This window comes from Parus major, chromosome 17, assembly GCF_001522545.3.
Source record: "Parus major isolate Abel chromosome 17, Parus_major1.1, whole genome shotgun sequence".
In the NCBI taxonomy this organism is placed as follows: Eukaryota; Metazoa; Chordata; class Aves; order Passeriformes; family Paridae; genus Parus; species Parus major.
The window spans coordinates 3,824,185-3,840,726 of record NC_031785.1 but is presented as its reverse complement, the minus strand read 5'-3'; the positions used below and the strand labels follow the sequence as shown (position 1 = coordinate 3,840,726).

Sequence of the window (16,542 nt, the reverse complement as noted above, 5' to 3'; positions counted from 1 at the left end):
CAGGGCCGCTGCCCCGCGGGAGACCGGGTTATGTCCCCACCATGGAAAAATACGAGGTGCTTCCCCCAGGCTCAAGTTCATCCCGGCGATAAGCGGGTGGCTGCAGCGTTGTGGGGGTATAGGTGGTGCTGGAGGGGTCTGTGACCAGGGCAGGGGCTGTGAGTACCCTTGGGAAGTGGTGTAAGTAGCTTTGAGTGGATTAAGTGATGCTGGAGGGGTTTCTGAGGGGTACATAGCCCTGGGGAATGGTGTTGGTACCCCTGGGAGCAGCACACAACCATAGGAGGTGAAGGTTGAGTGGCTTTGGGTGGATTATGGGGTCCTGGAGGGGGGGTGGATGGTCCTGGGGGCGTTTTCAGCACGTCCTGAAGACGAGGGAAGGGAAGGTCTGTGTTCCTCTCAGGAGCTGGGGTGAAGGTGGGGGTGTCCCTAGTCCTGCCATGAGAACCTGGAGGTGTTCCCTGTTTGGAAGGTTTCCATGGAAAAGTGAATGGAAAGGTTTTTTTGCCTCGGTTGTTCTGCCCTAGCTGAGCAGGTGCTCTGGGTGTGTCCTGTGCTCGGCAGGTGCTGGAGCAGCTCCAGCCCGGGGCACTGGGCACGATGCTGGCAGCTCAACTGAAAACAGACAAGGGTGCCCAGAAGAAATATGCAATAAAGCAGGTGAGCAGGCGGTTGCTATGAAAATAAGAATTGGGCATGTTTACTGTCTCCAAGGGCACCATGATAGCAGCAGGAGACCCATGCTGGGCAGCTCAGCTGCTGGGTAAGAGTAGGGTTGCTCCTTACTGTGCTGCTTTTTGGGAAAATGGAAGATTCAAATCAGTTTACTGGAATGTTGAGGCTCGAAGTGGGGAAAGGGCAGCAGCCTAGTTAGGACCCCTCAGTGTTCTCACCTCAGCTCACTGCTGCCCTGACAGTGCAGAAGCACTGTCTGTCACACACATATTTCAGCTCTATCTTACCCATCTCCTGACACCAAAACTGCCCCATACATTAGAGTTTAGACCTATCATTGTAGTTTTATGTCATTTGCAGTCCAGTCACCTTGATAAAAGTGTTTTGGTTTGAAGTTCCTGGCATTTTTGTCTCATCCCTGTCTTTTGTTTGGTGCAGGTTGAATGCATTGACCAACATCAAGCAAATGCGGCCTTGAAGGAGGTATTGGTGCAGTCTTTTCTTTACTACTTAACTTACAAAGACCAAAGTCTTGATAGAACCAAGTCTACAAGGATTAGCTGAGTAAATAATAAGTAAATCAGGTAGGACTGTTTGTGAGGTGTGCTCTCTGCCCTCTGCTTGGGCTCAGGCCAGGGTTTTGTATTAATTGCTCTTATTTTTGAATATATAAATTCAAATGGACAGCTCTTCTCAGAGGATAGTTCTTTCTCAGAATTTTTATTTGTTTTGTGAAGCCAAAGAAAAAAAATTCATAATTTTGGCCTTTAAGCTGTCGGAGAACCTTGGTCTGTTTGTAGTTTATTATTAATAACTTGATGTCTAGATAACATATTTAATGATATGCTCATTTCTCAGAGTTGGACTTTTTTATTGTGAATGGTTTTCTCCTTTGTTGTACTTTTTTTTGTTGTTGTTTTTGGTGCAAACTCGTTGCAATGCCTTGAATAAGAAGCATCAGATATACTCTTAAAATACCAAAAATGTTTTCAATAAAATATGTGGAATAGCACATGATGGATGAGTCTCCCAGTGCCCAGTATGCACAGCATTTGGAGTTGGAAAAGGAGGAGAATAAATGTTTGTGCAGATGTTTTATCCTGGTCAGAGAGGTGACCTCTTTCTGTACCAAATATGGCATTACCAGTAAAACTTGATCAAATTTTTCTGTTGAAATAAATACTGAAATACATCTATTAAAATAAATGCAGTTGTGCCATCCAGGAGCGTGGCTCTTTTTAGTTTTTCTGTTGTGCTTGCACAGCCACAAACAACTACAGGAGAGTAACCTAAATTCTTTATATCTTTCACATAATCAGCAAATTTGCTGAAGTGATTAGGATTTGATAGAGCACTGCACAGAAACCACCTTCAAGGAGATAAAAATCTCTTGTGCCATTGTATTTGCTGAGGTTCAAGCTTGTAGGGAGGTTACAGGAAATAATGGCTGCACTTGAAAAATCATTCTGACTTATATTCTAAGAAATGTTTTCAAGTTTGGATGTCAGGAGCTCAAGAAGGGGGTGGTTCACACATCATCTTCCTGTGGATCAGTTTGTACCTTTGAATCTCACAAGGCTGTTGCAGCAGTGAGTAGAGTCTGGGTGAAATATTTTCCTTCTTTCCACATTTGTGTATGTAAATATTTAACAGAGCTTGCACTTTGGAAGAGTTTGATCAGAAATGTGACATAAAGAAGTGAGGAACTGGCTTTGGGTTATTATTTATGGTCCTGTTAAAGGGAAGAACTGTGTAGCTATAGAAAGCTGTCTCTATTTTATCTTTCTTTTTCTATGCAGGCAATGGATTTGCTAAAACTCCGCCACCCTAACATCTGTACTTACAAGGAATTGTTTATGACTTGGAATAATGAGGTGAGAATGGAGCAGGATTGGTTAAACTGGAATGTGTGGTATATACTCTAGGCACATGAGCATATTCACAGATGTAAATTTGGGGTCATTGGGGTGAGATGCTAAAAAAGTTTTTTTTTTATTTAAAACAATCCTGATTTTTTTTTTTTTTGGCTCCTGAATACACACACTAAAAACCTGTGAATATGTATGGATTGGAGCCCATCACATGGCAGACTCACAGTTCTGATCAGAATTAGTGTGCAATTCCGATTTTCACACCAGCATGAAAACCCTTCTATAGGGGACCATAAGAAGCTGAAAGCCCTGACTCATTTATTTGCAGATTTTCTTCAGTGCTTGGACAGAATCTTTGATGATTTTATGGACGTATAATTGATTTGAATCATCCTATAGAGCTTCAGATAAGATGCTTGATAGTTGTGGTTTGTTTTATGTGCTAAAACAATGAGCATACTGTGTTTTAATGGAAGAAATTAAATATTGTCTCTTTTGTAAGACAATAATCATCTCAGAACCCTTTTGTACTGTGAACATCACACCCACCAGTCTGGTTTTGTCTTTCTTACCTGCAAACAATTCAGCGATTTTGGTGCAATGTTTTATTGCAGGTCTCATCTCTGTTCCTCTGCCTGGTAATGCAGCACTCAGGCCAAGGAGATCTTTCAGCTCTAATCAAGGAAAAGAGGCAGAAGTCAGAAAAGATAGCAGACATGGTAAAAAGTACAGAAGAGGCATCTGTTTGAACTGAGAGATTTGTTGCTATTATGGTATTCCTTCTTTCTGAAAATCCTCCCTAAACCTTCAAAGCACAGGAGGGTGGTTTTGGAGACTCACTTCTGAAAGATATTTGAAAGTTACTCTTTCATGTCTATTTCCCTCCACAGGTGGTTCAGAAGTTCCTGGGACAGATGGTGGATGCTTTGTTTTACATACACAAACAAAATATTTGGCACAGGTGAGCAGAAATCTTGTTCTTTTTGTCTGACTGGCCCTTGTTCTTTACAGTGTTGGTTCAGCACAGTGCTCAGAGGCAGGGAATTTTACTCTTCCAAAAGAAGTAGGGGGTAGAAATCCCAGACTTTAGATTTGTTTGGTTTTTTTTTTTTTACTTCCAAAGTTACTTATTTCCTGAGTTTTGTCTGGAATACTCATTTGACTGAGGTGTTATCTCTTGTTTTTTTGTTTTTTTTTTTTTAATATTTAAAAAGTTGTCCATCTCTGTAAATGCTCACATTTTGCTGGCTGTGATGGACAAAGTTTGCATATCTAAATAGGAGACAGCCCTTGCATTCCATGATCAGATAAATTTGTGTCCCAAGCACAAATTTGAAAGTATTTAGAAAGGAAAGTTATTGTATTTTGGTTGATTAACACTTGTATATGTAAAAAAACCTGAAAAACAAACAACAAAACACAAACAAAAAATGTCCAAACCCATTTCATCCCACTCAAAAGCCCACTACAAAAAACAACCCAACCCTTCTGAGGGCTAAGATGCAGGGAATTGGTAATTATATGTCATTAGACTCTAATTTCACAGGCTGACAGGAAATATTTGTGTTGCAGAAATCTCAAGCCATCAAACATCCTTGTGATTGGTGAAGCATCCTTCATGCTAAGTGACTTCAGTACTGAAACACTTATGAAAGATGAGCTGAAATGGAAAATAAGAGTGGAAGAAGGTAGATATTTGTTTTGCTAGTTTTTCTTTCCTACTGTATTTTTAAAAGATTTCAGTTCTGGTGGATATTTTTAGTCCTCAGAGAAAAATTAGGAAAGAGGGGAAAGTTATCTTCCCTCTCCTTTCTCTGCATTAAACTATTTGTCTTCTAAATAGGATTTTCATAGGGAGTTGTCTGGCAGCATTAATTATGTTCACAAGTGTAGATGTGTGTGAGTTTCTGCAATCAGTACAGTTGGAATCCTCTTTAGCTTTGTCCTCAGGAACATCTTAGAAAAATGTTCATTAGTTACAGTGTGTTTTATAGTTTTTGGAAGCACAATGTCAGCAATGTCACCATATGATTCCTCTTTCTACAGAAAGCAAGTCTTGGATGGCTCCAGAAACATTTGGATTTTCTTTCACCGAGAAATCTGACATCTGGTCTCTGGGCTGTGTCCTCCTTGATATGATGAGCTGCTATGTACTGAATGTGTGTAAGAGTGATTCATTAGGGATTGAAAGGTTCCTGGGCTCATCAGGATATCTGGGAGTGTGTGAGAGCTCTCTGACACTGTGTTCTTCCCAGGCAGAAGAGATAAATTCCTTGCTGCAGGATATCAGAGGGGACAGCAGCTGCCTTGTGGAAGTCCTGAACCTGATGCAGGATGGAGAAAGCAGCTATTTGCCTTTCTTTCCAATTTTATTGATGATGCTACAGATTGAGCCCAGCATGAGACCCACAGCAAGGTGAGTTCTGGTTGCCTTTTCTTGATTTATTTTGTCCAAAACCCCTCCTATTTCTACAAATTGGGAATGTTAACTGCTGTTGGAAGGGGTTAACACTGCTTATCTTCTTGTCTCAACAAACTGAGTTATTAAAGATGTTATGTTCATTCAGAGTGGACACTGAGATGCACAGGTGTCCCTTTTTGCAGTTATATTATAAATTCATGTTATACACAATTTTATGAGCCTGAACTTGATACCTAAGCATGGTTTGTACAATATGAGCTCTTCTTGAGCTGTTCTGATGTAAAATGTTTAAGTTCTGTCAAAAATAATCTACTCTAGAAGTAATATTAGATTTTTTATATCAAAATGAAACAATGCCTGTAGATTTTTTCTTTTCAAACTTACCAGTTCTAACTCACTGATGCTACTTTTGTCTCAAAATTCTAGGGATCTGGTCACTATTCCATTTATTGAGAAATGCCTGATTTTTGCTGGTGACACCTCAATAAAACTGAAGAAGTCTCTGCTTCCAACAATAACAGATTTGCACTTTCAGGGAGGAGTTGAAAGTGTTCTAGGTAATAAGAAGAATAAGATTAATGTAAAGGTGATTTTCATAGGAAATAGACCCTTCCAGTCAGGATGTATTCTACTTGCAAATAAATTCTTGGATGGTCATTTTACTTGAAATAAAATACTCTTTGGAGCAAGGATCACTATTCAGCTTTTTCTCTAAATTCCTAAGATTCTCAGCCATTCCTACTGCAAAAGTTAAATGAAAAGTTTATGAGGTCATTCCTCATAAAATTTGAGAGCTCCACTTATTTTGTTTGCATTGTAACATGTTTGCTAATTTATGCCACAAAGGATCTGCTCCATTCTTTTCCTTCTAAGTAAGGAAAATGTTCTTTTAATCTGAAAAGTCTATTGGAATAATGCATTTAAAGCTCCTATCCCTGCTCTGGTTTAATATTCCAACAGGTCCCAAAAATACGTATATAATGCCAAATATGTTATAAATCATAACACTTTGTAATACTGAAATGTTTAATGAGTTGGGGGGGGAGGTTTTCTCTTTTCTACAATCCCAAATTTCATTATTTTCATTCATATGAATTCACATCTTGCACAAAACAGAGACAATTTGTGTAACTGTTTGTGTGGAATGGTTGGAAGAATTTCCTTGGTTTCTCAGAATTCATGCAGGCTTTCTGGGATATTGAAGAAGTCCAGACTAAAGGCATTCAGCACCTTGCCAGATTTGTAAAGGATAAAAGTGGTAAGACACTGTTTGATCACTTTATTTATTTATCTATTCTTCTTCCTTACATTTTGAGATAATAGGAAGATGAAAACATTTCTAATGTCCATAAATGAGAATGAAATTGCACTCTTCCTATTTCTCCAGACCAGGAGCTGATGAGATTGTGTTAGTTTTTTATTCTGTACATGCTTTTGTTAACCAGCAGAGGAGTTGTACTGGGTAAGAAAAATGGGCACTGGGGAAAAAAAACCTGTGGTATTTGAATTGGCAACAAAGTGACATTTGAGGAAGGTAATTTCCAGGAGTCCAGGGATGACTGGGATAATTGGTGGAGCTGCAGAACTGGCAGAGCAAAAGGAAGCTACACATGGCTAATTCCTGTGTGTCTGGTAAAGCTGTGAGGGTAAAAACTGTGTATTTTCTCCCAGAAACTGTATATTTTTCAAAATAAGGTTTCAGTCAAGGTTAATTATTCAAAGCACTGTGTAAAATCATTTATAAAATTCTATGTCCTTTGATAGCATTTTAATGCTGGCATTGGCTTGTGATGTTAAAACTCAGGGTTATTCTTAGCTTTAATTGACAGGAGACATTTCCCACAGAGATTAAAACAATTCATTCTGTTTTGTTCTCTTTGATTCGGGAATCTTTTCTCAAAAATTTTCTTTCCCCCACAGCATTCCCCCATCTGCTAACATGCACAGAAGTGATCACTCATGCCATGAAGACTCACGTAGATTCTCTGGATTTACAAGTACAAAGCTGCACTTTATTGCTCGAAATTCTTACTCAAGGTACAATTTTAAGACTTCCTCCTTCTGCTGGGTCTTGTAAAGATTACTGAACCCATTATCTACTCCATTAACAATTTCAATGAATTTAAAGAACTAAAGGAAGTTAAGCAGCTTTCCAAATTCTCATGGCCTTCCTTCAGGACTGGCATACAGAAATTCTGTGTTAAGAGTTAATTTGAAATATAGGTACTGGTCTTGTCCAACCAAGTTTTTTTTCATGTCATTTAGAGTGTTGCTAGAGGGCATAAATAAGACTCTTATTGTTTTGGTGTTTAAATTTTAAGCCATAAAAGTGGTTTTGGGTCTCTAGTGTGGTCTATGCTGTTCACTTTCATGGAAATTTACCCCAAAACCACCTAATGATACAAGCTTCAAAATACTAAGAATTGAATTTCAGAAAATGAAAGTTTAAAGTAAATTTTGCTTATTTTATGTGAAGAAATGCTGTTAATTGAATGTTTTCCTGTGCTGATTGCAGGGAAGGGGTGGGTTCAGATTTCATTCAAAACCACTGAAATCTTTGTTCTATTCCAATGTTTGACAGCTCTGGAACAGGGGGTGATGATGGCCCTGGATGAGAGAGTGGCCAGCTGCCTGTTACACACAGTGAGAAAACATTCTGAAAATGAAGAGTTCCTTTCAGTGCTCTGCACATTACTGATGATGGTTGCAGCCAGTGGTGGGTCATCTTGCTCATTCTTTGGGGAATATGAATTTATTTTTACTTTTTGAAACAAATACAGGATACAGTGCAGAACTTGTGACTTCACTGACTTGTGTGGATGGCTGTGGGTAATTATTAATTAATAGTGGTAATATTAATAAGATTGGCCAGATTGGTAACACCCTGAAAGTTTAAGATATAATACTGAGGCTTCAGGGATTTACAAAACTAATCTAACAGATACAATTCTGTATTTCTTCTTGGTTTGGAAACAAGTACAAACTCTGCAAAGAGTGCTTGAGAAAATGAAGGCATAAAACCTGAATTCTGTTTTGGACTGTGCCATGATGAATTGACACTATTCTCTCTAACTTCTCTACTTTGTTTTCTTTTCTTCTGAACTTGTAATTGCTAAGTGTTTATAATATTTTTAGTTGTTTTCAGTGTCAGTTGAACAGTCATCAAAGACTGCTTTTAGAAATGGTTACAGTTGGATTTAGTAGCAAGGGGGAAATCTTCCCCAAAACATATTACAAAGGGTCACATCTAAGACCAAACTATTTTTATCCAGTGTTTCCTAATTCTGAAGCTTAGTTTGAATCGTTAAAATGGAAGAAGGTGAAAAATTGTAATTTACACCCTCAGTTCCTTTCCTGCTCTGTGAATTCCAAGTCTGTGAGGAAAAAGGATGGCCAAGCATCCATTTGAAAGGATTAGCTGTGTTAAGTGCATCTTGTTAAAGAATTTGGTCTGTTCTCTTGCTTCCTTTTGTCCAGCTGATGGACTCATGTTACCAGTCTGTTCTCTCAGTTTAAACACGGTTAGTGCTTGCCTTTTCTGAGGCCAGTGAGTGGGACAAAAATACCAGATTCTATAGAATTTCTGTGGTTTTCAGAAGTAGCTGTGGAGAACCTAAGGAAAGTTGGAATCATTCCAGACCTTCTGTCAATTTTAAGACGCTTTCTTCATAATGACAAGATCTGCTTCTCTTGCTGTGCTGTTCTCTGGAGCTTGACTGTGAGTGGTGAGTAGAACACAGTGACTATTGTGCCTGCACTCATGTGACTGAAGAGCAGCAAGTGTTGAGCCTGAGTTCAGACATTCCTGTCACTGGGATTGGATTTTCTCCCATTCTTCTTCCAGGGAGCTGAAATGAGATGAGCTTTAAGATTCCTTCCAACCCAAAACAATCTGATTTTGTGATTCTGGAGAGTTGTTTCCACAGCTCTGCTACAATCACTTTGAGATCCAGAGTTAAATTAGATAAAAATTAATGCAGAGTTTTTTAACAACCCATTATGTGATAAGTGTCAAATTTGAGCTGTTCAGGGCAAGATGTGACCTGATTTTATATTCACTGATTTGTTTCTGTAGAGGTCTGTGGTGTTCTGATCATCATGGAAGGCTGGAAGCACAGATTGTGCAGTTTCACCTGGTGTGTTTTATTCCCTCTGTGCAGCAAATTACCCGTTGGATTTATGGGACAGCTGAATCTCCATCCTGCAGCCCAGATTCTGTCAAAACTGTGGTTATTTCTGGAGGTTTCTTGCTGTGATCCCTATGCATAATTTAAATGACAAAGAACAGTAGTTCCTGCAGAAGTTCAGCTTTCTCCAATAAGCAGAATTATTTATTAGTCCTGTAGCACTTGGTTTGGTTCTGTACATTTTTGATTCCTTCCCTCTGCTGCCCTCCAGACTAAAACAATGTTGCCTTATTCCAATGCCAACACCCATTAAGGTTTTACTGATATAATTTGACATACAATGATATCGTGACTTCATTAAATAACTCTGCCTGGTGCATTTCCTTTCTGTTAAGGTAATTCAGAGAATAATGCAGACCAAGAAGTGCTGGAAAGTGCTCTCCCTGTCACCTGTGCAGTGCTTCGGGGACACCTCCAGAATGGAGTCGTTGCAGAGTCTGCCTGCTCAGCCCTGTGGGCACTGGCACTCCAAGGTGTGTGTTCCCAGCCTCCCTGTCCCTTGGGCATGGAAAAGGCTGGGATGTCTGTGTGTCAGTGGTGATCCTTCAATCCAGGCTGCTCAGCTGGAGGAGGCTCTGCAGATGGCAGCAGAGTTAGGAACTTGCATCCTCTCTGGGTCACTCTTCCCTGCACTTGCTGTGGGACTCCCTAATGAAGCCATTTTTGATGAGCTGAAGCAATTAAATCACTAGATACTGCTGGGCAGCTAATTTCCTATTTTGATTTGGAACAGTGTTTCATGTTAAAAAAGAAATAATCTATTTCATCATAATTTGCACTAAGGAAACCATCCTTGCTACTCTCTTATTTCTGCCTCATGCAATATTGTCACATTTACCTACTGCCTGCCCTTGTGCCATCGTTCCACTGGGAAAAGCTGAGCAAAACACCCTCAGTAACCTCATTTCTATTCCCCATCGGCAGAGTAAGCTGAGTATTCAGGAGTCTTATTCTTTTGGCCTGGAGGATATTGAAATTTTGTGCTTTTTTGTCTGTTTTGTTTCTTTTCTGTAAAGGTTGCATAACTGACAGTGACTATGAGCCCACAGCAGCACTTTTGCTGGATGCACTCAGGATGAACCCAGAAAGAGCAGTGCTGGTGAAGAATGGCTGCCTGGCATTAGCCAGCCTTGTGAGGCTCTCAGGTAACATTCAGCATTTCTGCTTTTATTAATTATCAATCAGCTCCACCAACATGAAAACAATCATTGAAATAATTTCTGTCCTTCATGACAGTGTCAGCTGCGTATCTGGTGTTCTACTTGTTCCCAAATATGCTTCAAAATAGTTTTTAGGATGACTGAAAATAATGGGCACAACTTCCTGAAAATGTGCTATGTGCCAGCTGGTGAAGGGATGGGAAGCAGATCCTGCAGTCTGCAGCTACAATGAGCTGTGTTTGTCTTCCTTGCAGAAACTGCAGCTTTGGCAATTCTGCTGGACTCAAAAGGCAGTGGAATAGAGCTAATCAAAGATGAATATCACCTTCACTTTGATGAGCCAGGGGTGGCAGAAGCTCTGTGCCTGCTGATGAGTGAGATGGTTCAGTATGGTGAGATGGCTGCTGCTGTCACTTTTGTTGAGTGTCCTCTTCTCTCCCAACCCCAAAACCAGTAAAACCCAAGAGCAGCTCAGGGACATGTTAGCTGCTCTCAGGAAAGATTTACATTGTGTCTGAGAGAGTTCCAATTCATCCTCCTGAGAATTCACTCTATTTGTTCCAAACAAATACCACTCTGATGGTAAAACATTTTAACTTAATCTCATTTTGCCTCTTCCTTGTGTAGCTCTGTCCTCTCCCTGTGCTCCTTTAGCTCCTGCTCTGCTGGCAGTTGTGCTATAACCATAAATTTTCTTGTCAATTGGCACTGCAGATGAAGTTATGCTGGATATGAGGTCCCAGAAAATGGAAAAGCTGCTGTCTGAAATAAAACTCCAGTTTCCATTTAGCACGGTATGGAGAAGTCTCTGTGACAATAAAGTATATCAATATATTTTTTCTGGTGAGGGATTTGATCACAGTGCAGAAATTTAGAGAATTAGCTGCATGTGGAGTGAAGAGTGAGCTTGTAAGGATGGTTTTAACTACTGAGAGCAAGTGGTTGAAAGTTGTTTTTCTTGTTATTAATGCTGAAATTTTTAAAGATTATGTTCTGGTCTCTTGCAACATTACATTAATTTATTACAGTCCTTGTGCTAAACCAGGCTAAAGTTTACAGGAATAAAGCCATAACTACATTATATCTAATTTATTTTTGGTTTGAAGTGGCATCATTAACAAATAAACAAAAAAACAACAAAAACTTTCTGTCAGTTTGTGGGAAGATTTAATTTACATTAAATTTCACCAAGTAGTCACACTGGAAAAGGGAAAAAACAGCAAAGTCATCAGAGCTATTTAATGTGTTACATTAATATTTCTTTTGCAATGGCTTGCTGGCAAGAAACCAATAATTAGGTTTGTTCATCAAGCAAAATAAAACTGGTTAGTCTTAATTTTGGTGATTTTAGTTATGTATTTACAGAATTGTTTTCAAAGATAGTTACAAACTGTTCTCCAGGTTCTCCTGCAGGTATTGCCTGCACCCCTTCAATGAACACAGCAGTCACAAGGGAGAGCAGAAAAAAATGAATCACAGAAGGGGAGAAAGGTCCCTCTCCTGTTGTAACAACAGCAGCCACTTCAAAGACCTATGTTAGACACTTTATTTTTATTAATAAATGAGTATAAAAATAAGTGGAGGAACAAGGTGATCTTCTTCTGTTTGACAATTCCCACATTTCTCTCCAGGAGATTCAGACCCTGGTGGGTGCAACACTTTTGAAACTGAGGAAGGAAAAACGCTTTGTCTGAGAACAAGACTTGGCTACTGCTGGATACAAAAGCCTGGATCCTCCATTTGAAGATTCTTCACACCAGAAAAAAAGAATATTGGGCAATTACTAATATATAAACAGGCATTTACTGCTGGTTTAGGTACCACAACTGTGTAACTAACAGCAATAATTAAGAATTCACCTTGTAGCAGACCTCACTTTGTGGACCTCAACATACCTGAAATAAAGATTTTAATCCTCAGAGTTTTGACAAAGCAATGACAGTTTCTTCCTTCATCTATCATAATTTAATTTTTTTTACTTATTCAGTGTCTATTTCTGTTGAAGAAATTTAACTGATGAAGTTCTTCCCAGCTGTAGGCATTTGTTACAAAGGTTGTTTGAACACAGTAGGAGGCATCAGCATCAGGGATCATCCAGAGGGATAGCAGCAGCATTCCTGTACCTCCAGGTTATTGCAGATTGTCTTTGGATTGATTTTATGAAGTTGCTGCTGTCAGTTCTGACTTATCTCTAAATTTGGAATGTGACATCAAACCAGCAAATGCTGCAGATGAAAGATTCTACCCTGTTTTTTTAAGTTTTACTTTTTTTGTTGTTACTTTGTTTCTAACAGCAGCTTCCCATTTCTTTTTCTCCAAGGTGTAAAGTCTCATAGCTGCTTGTGCATCCTGGATCTGAAAGAGAACACACCAGACAGGGATGTGAGGTAGTAAGCACCTAAATCTTCCATCATTTTAATATATCCTTCCAATTAACATTTCATGATTTCTTTTTACATTTAGGTTCTGTGCCTAGTGAAAGGGATAAATGGTGTATTTGGAGTCCAGGGCCCACCACAATGCTCTGCATTTCTGATTGTTACCTGGAAAGTCACAATGACAAAATTCTCTTGACACAGGATCTACGAGCTCCCCTCCCAGTTTTGCTTCCCCAGTTCATTCATCTCTTCCATTCTCCTGCCCACTGAAATAAAGGACCTGCTGAGGTTCAGCTGTAGCCTCTCCCACTGTTTATCCACAGTGCAACAGTGCAGAATGCTGCTTTTAGGGTAAACAGATCTTCATCATTACCTTTTCCCCTGGGAATTTTAAAGTAACAATAATTCAGAGTTAAGTGCTGACTTGTACAAAAGTTGTTTATGAAATGAGGGAACAGTGAGCAAGCTTAGATGACAATCTCAGTGCTGCTGAGTTTCACTGGGATGAAGGCACAGCATTCTGGGCTCAATCCAGAAGCCAGAGCTGGATGTTCTGAGGGGGTACCTACCGAGCAGTGCTCTGCTGTCTGCACCTGAACATTGAGCAGCCTCTCACACAGCAGCTTCAGGGATGGCCTGGAACTCTGGAGACAGAAAAGATCATAAACCATGCTGTCTCACAGGACTTGAAATAACAGAGATGGGTGTATATCAAAATATTATGTTCCTCAAAGAAGAGCACATCTTAGCCTCTGCTAGTGAAATATCAGGAATAATTAATGAATTATGAGATTTGTGCGTGCATAGGTAGGAAAGAAAGAACAGGGTCAGGTAAAAGCAAGCACAGGAGTGAGTCAGCATCTCTGGAGTCTGTTAATTGAGCATCTTCCCAACAGTCTCTTACCTTGACTCTCTGTTTGAAAGGTTTGTATCTCTGTGTGTCTCTGATCTTCTTCTGAGGATGATCAAGAAGTAGAACCTAGAAGAAATCACATTTTCAGTCTAATATGTGTTATTGCCTGAAACTTTATAGAGCTGAATGTGCAGCTGCCTGTTGTTTCCTCCCATCCATTTTAAGAGACACTTTAAACCCATGAAAGGACAAGACCCAGCTCATACAGACATGGGCTGGATTCAGGACCAGTTTCCAGGAGCTCAGGTGTGTTCCCTTGATCCAGAATGATGTATTAGAAACTTCATTTTCAAGGTACCTTTAGATCATTCTGTAAGGCGTGGCCAACTAAAATCCTTCCCTTCAGGATCTCAGCCACCTCCTTCTGAACCACTTTGAAGTCTTCACCTAAAAATGCCACACAAGAAAACACTTTCCATGAGCATATACTTCATCTTTTCTGGGAAGTAACTGTATGCTTGGGACTGTAGTTATTGTACAGTACACCGAATCCCTGCTAGAACATAGAGAATTCCATAAAGAGCACAGCATGAAAAGGAAATTATTTTTTTTTAATACCATAATCCACCAGCTAATTTCTTCAAGGGTGTTAGTGATCACTGTATAAAAGCACTTCTTCCTACAATTTTTCTTAGCATTAAGGTTAACTTAAATCTCAGCATTTTGTTTTCCCAAATTCAGTCTCAGACTGTTCCAAGCTCAGCCAATGAGGCTTCTGTGACAACCCATTGAATTCTCCCTCTTTAAAAATCCTTTTCGAGGAAACCCCTTGTACCTGTGTTTAAATTCTGAGGCCGTATGCCACTGACAGCTGTCCTGTAGTCTGTCACCTTCTCTGTGGGCTTGACATACTTGTCATAAACGCACTTCCCAAACTGGTTGACGATGGACACCCGAGCCAGGATGCTGTCCTCGCCCTTGGGGCCCACCCCCACCATCTCACAGTCCATGGCCACAGCTCGGGTCAGCCTGAAAGGCAAAGGCACAGCTTGGGGACAGCTCTGCAGGGCCCAGCTGGAGCTGACAAGGTTCACACCTGGACTTGGACAGGGCAAACCTGGCAGCAGATGCAGGGAGCTCACTGTGCTCACTGACACCTCTGATGCCATCCTTCCCCCTGGAATGTCACTCACCCATCAAAAGCCTTTTCCTTAACCAGCACCTGCTCCACAGACTGGGACTGCTCTGTTTCAAGTCCCAGGTTCCTTCTGGCAATTTCTGCTGCTTCAGGTCCTATTGCTGCTTCAATATCTTTTGGATCAACGTCATCAAACCAGATGTCAGCCCTGGGAGGAACAGATTTAATTACATTTAACAAGCAATCTGATGTCTGTTGTACAAAATTATGTTTACTTTTTAAAGCAAGAGATAAACCCTGTTAAAATTAAGTCTATGACTAGCACCTCTGCAGGTTTCTTGCTGTGTCCGAGGAGTAGGGGCAAAATGTGTCTTATTTCTTTCAGAATTTAGTCTGGAAAAGTGAAGCTGTTTTGAATGTACCTCTCTGTGCTCCTCCCAAAATAAATATTCACATCCAGGGCTGCTGCCTGAAATACTCACTCTTTGGGCTGCTGCTCCACGTGTTCCTCAGCTTTCCTCCTCTTATGTTTCAGCTCATCCTTCTCCTTCACAACAATGCCACTTTTCTTTTTTTCTTTGCAGCCTTTCCCATTGCTTTTGGTGCCATTTAAGTTCTTATTTGCTGTAACCCCCTTGGATTCTGGCTTGGCCAAAGGAGGATTTGCTTTAGCAGAACCACTGTCCATTTTATTTGTGGATTTGGCCTTTACCACATTCCCATTCCCATTGACTGCTGGGACTTCCGGGCTTTTGGCTGCTTTGAGTGGCTGCTTCTTTTTGGTGTTTGTTTGACCCGTAGAGATGGGCTTGTTGGAGTTATTTGCCTTTTGTTTCAGCAACTAAAATTACATTAAAAAAAAAAAAAAGATAAAGTAAAAGAGCCTGGAAAAGAGAATTGTCCTTCCAGTACCTAAAAGGAGCCTTCAAGAAATGGAGAGAGGGACTATTCACAAGAGCCTGGAGTGACAGGACAAAGGGAATGACTTCAAACTGCCAGGGGGTAAGGTTAGATGGGATATTGGGAAGTTCTTCCCTGTGAGGGTGATGAGGCCCTGGCACAGGCTGCCCAGAGAAGCTGTGGCTGTCCCTGGATACCTGGAAGTGTCCAAGGCCGGGTTAGACGGGGTTGGAGCAGCCTGGGACAGTGGAGGTGTCGCTGCCCCCACTCCGAGTTAACTCCAGCGTGGAGCTGCATTCGGGCACCGCCAGCATGGCCCTGCTTCCCTGGCCCAGCTCCCCGGGGCTGTCTCCCGCTGCCCCCGCCGCATCCCCCGGTCCCCCTCACCTCCTGCAGCGCCTTCCAGTTGGAGGAGAACTCCTGGGGGTTGCGGGGGAGCCCCGCAGCCGTCATGCCGGGGCCTTTCGACGCGGCCGCCGCTTCCCGGAGGGCCTTCCTCTTTTTCCTCCTCTTCTTGCTCTTCCCGCGGGACGCGCCGCTCGGCCCCGCCGCCTGGGGCTCCGCAGGACTCTGCTTGACCATGCGGGGGTCAGCGGGGTGGTACCGGGACTGGGACCGGGACCGGGATCGGGACCGGGACCGGGACCGGGATCGGGATCGGAGGACAGCGAGTCCCAAGCGGGCCGGCGCTGCCGCAGGGGGACCGGCACAGCGCCGCACCGCCCCGGCGGGGAACGCCGGCCTGCGCTCGGGTTCCGGGGCGGGGGAGAGCGGTTCCGGTGTTCCGGGGGGTCGCAGGGTGACCCCTCCACTCGGGTGTGTCCCCAGGGCCACACGGCCTCCGAGCCGGCCCTTGGTCTGCCGGGGCTGGCTCTGCAGAAGCCGCGGACATTGCGCAAGGGCGGCCGCGCTCCAGCTGTCGATGCGGCCCCCCGCGCCCCCGCTCCGAGCGTGTTTG

At 41.8% G+C, this 16,542-nt stretch overlaps 2 protein-coding genes across 8 annotated transcripts; one reads left to right on the top strand and one right to left on the bottom strand.

Annotated features, from left to right (window-relative positions):
• The first annotated feature begins 6 nt into the window (after nucleotides 1-6).
• On the top strand, nucleotides 7-12,236 carry STKLD1 (serine/threonine kinase like domain containing 1). 6 transcript variants are annotated; one of them, XM_015644844.1, is made up of 19 exons: nucleotides 7-56; nucleotides 565-660; nucleotides 1,114-1,158; nucleotides 2,475-2,549; nucleotides 3,161-3,265; nucleotides 3,437-3,507; nucleotides 4,119-4,234; nucleotides 4,593-4,705; nucleotides 4,802-4,962; nucleotides 5,395-5,525; nucleotides 6,143-6,226; nucleotides 6,889-7,005; nucleotides 7,550-7,684; nucleotides 8,565-8,693; nucleotides 9,491-9,628; nucleotides 10,172-10,300; nucleotides 10,570-10,707; nucleotides 11,030-11,109; nucleotides 11,947-12,236. In XM_015644844.1, exons 1-19 carry the CDS (start codon nucleotides 42-44, stop codon nucleotides 12,007-12,009), a joined length of 1,941 nt encoding a protein of 646 aa, XP_015500330.1. In that variant the 5' UTR covers nucleotides 7-41; the 3' UTR covers nucleotides 12,010-12,236. The 6 variants fall into 6 exon arrangements, with proteins under 6 accessions (XP_015500330.1, XP_015500332.1, XP_015500331.1 ...); XM_015644845.1 differs by lacking the exon at nucleotides 7-56 and adding an exon at nucleotides 79-180; XM_015644846.1 differs by lacking the exon at nucleotides 565-660.
• REXO4 (REX4 homolog, 3'-5' exonuclease) lies at nucleotides 11,460-16,384 on the bottom strand. Of its 2 annotated transcripts, XR_004499694.1 has the most exons (9): nucleotides 15,972-16,384; nucleotides 15,167-15,525; nucleotides 14,740-14,892; nucleotides 14,382-14,575; nucleotides 13,905-13,993; nucleotides 13,598-13,672; nucleotides 13,263-13,337; nucleotides 12,859-13,074; nucleotides 12,581-12,670 (listed from the first exon to the last, which is right to left on the bottom strand). XR_004499694.1 is itself a non-coding variant. In XM_015644850.3 (8 exons), the coding sequence occupies exons 1-8, from the start codon at nucleotides 16,164-16,166 to the stop codon at nucleotides 12,557-12,559; spliced, it is 1,254 nt and encodes a 417-aa protein (XP_015500336.2). In that variant the 5' UTR covers nucleotides 16,167-16,384; the 3' UTR covers nucleotides 11,460-12,556. The 2 variants fall into 2 exon arrangements, 1 of the variants encoding a protein (XP_015500336.2); XM_015644850.3 differs by lacking the exon at nucleotides 12,859-13,074 and having other exon boundaries at nucleotides 11,460-12,670.
• Nucleotides 16,385-16,542: the final 158 nt, after the last annotated feature.